Raw genomic sequence first — 894 nt, 5'->3', positions numbered from 1 at the left:
GGTCCAGGGGTTGTGGTGATGGGCGGACAGTGCCGCCTTGCTGCTGTCCAGCCAAGGGATCCCGGGGCTGTGGAGAAGGTGAGGTCGGCACATCTGACTCCCGGTCAGGCGGGCTGTAGGGACACAAGAGCGATGGGCATCAGCGCGGGGCCGCTCAGCATGGGAAGGCCCCGGTCCCGCAGCAGGAGCAACTCGGCCTGTGGGGACCGGAGGGGGCCCAGAGAAGCGCTGCTGGGGTGGCACAACGGCCCCATTGCCCAGTATCTTCCAAGGGGGACACCAGCCGGCCCAAGGAGGGCGAGCGATGGGCACAACAGGGCACCAGGCACCCGGGGCAGGGGTTAAATCTCCCCTTTCCTCCCACCCCACCCCACCCGGAGGTAAGAAGCAAACCCCTTTCTGCTCCATCTTCCGAGCTGCTGCAACGCGCTCCCTTCGGCTCCTAAAAACACCCTGAAATAAAACCCATCGCCGATTTCAGCCGGTTTTGTATTTTGCATCCGGGAAGTAGCCGTGTCTGAGAAGTTTTAGCCTATGCGCACACTATTTCCCCTTCCTCTCTCACCTCCCCCACTTTTTTCCCTCCCCTCCACCAGTCCTCGGTTATCTCTAGGGTTAAAATCCAGCCGTGCCTCCCTTTCTATCCTGTTTTCTCAGGTCTCCTTCCCCCCGGGCTCGGACACACCGGAGGGTCCCCCCGATCGTCGCTGCTTGCCTCCCGCCCGGGTTCGGGTGCCTGTTTACCGTGTGCCTGGCTGTAGGAGACCCTGGCCCGGGCGTGGGCAGAATTGGCGTAGTAGGGATTGCCCTGGGAGTCGAGGTGGTTGAAGAAGACATCGACTTCATCCGGAGGTAGGAGCTGCGCTGGTTCCATGTAGTTGTGAGCCAGTCCGG

General features: G+C 62.0%; 1 protein-coding gene across 1 annotated transcript in view; it reads right to left on the bottom strand.

The window, feature by feature from the left end:
* GATA2 (GATA binding protein 2) overlaps positions 1 to 889 on the bottom strand; it is a gene marked incomplete at its 5' end in the record, with an annotated part of 8,812 nt that extends 7,923 nt beyond the window's left edge. Inside the window, 2 exons of the mRNA XM_010012828.1 lie at positions 1 to 113; positions 745 to 889. The exon at positions 1 to 113 is cut by the window's left edge and continues 1 nt beyond it. Coding sequence (XP_010011130.1) covers positions 1 to 113; positions 745 to 889 — 258 coding nt within the window. The remainder of the gene's footprint in view (positions 114 to 744) is intronic.
* Positions 890 to 894: the final 5 nt, after the last annotated feature.

The sequence above is a fragment of the Nestor notabilis genome, unplaced genomic scaffold, assembly GCF_000696875.1.
Source record: "Nestor notabilis isolate BGI_N333 unplaced genomic scaffold, ASM69687v1 scaffold1454, whole genome shotgun sequence".
Classification (NCBI taxonomy): domain Eukaryota; kingdom Metazoa; phylum Chordata; class Aves; order Psittaciformes; family Psittacidae; genus Nestor; species Nestor notabilis.
This window is presented reverse-complemented; position numbering and strand designations above follow the sequence as displayed.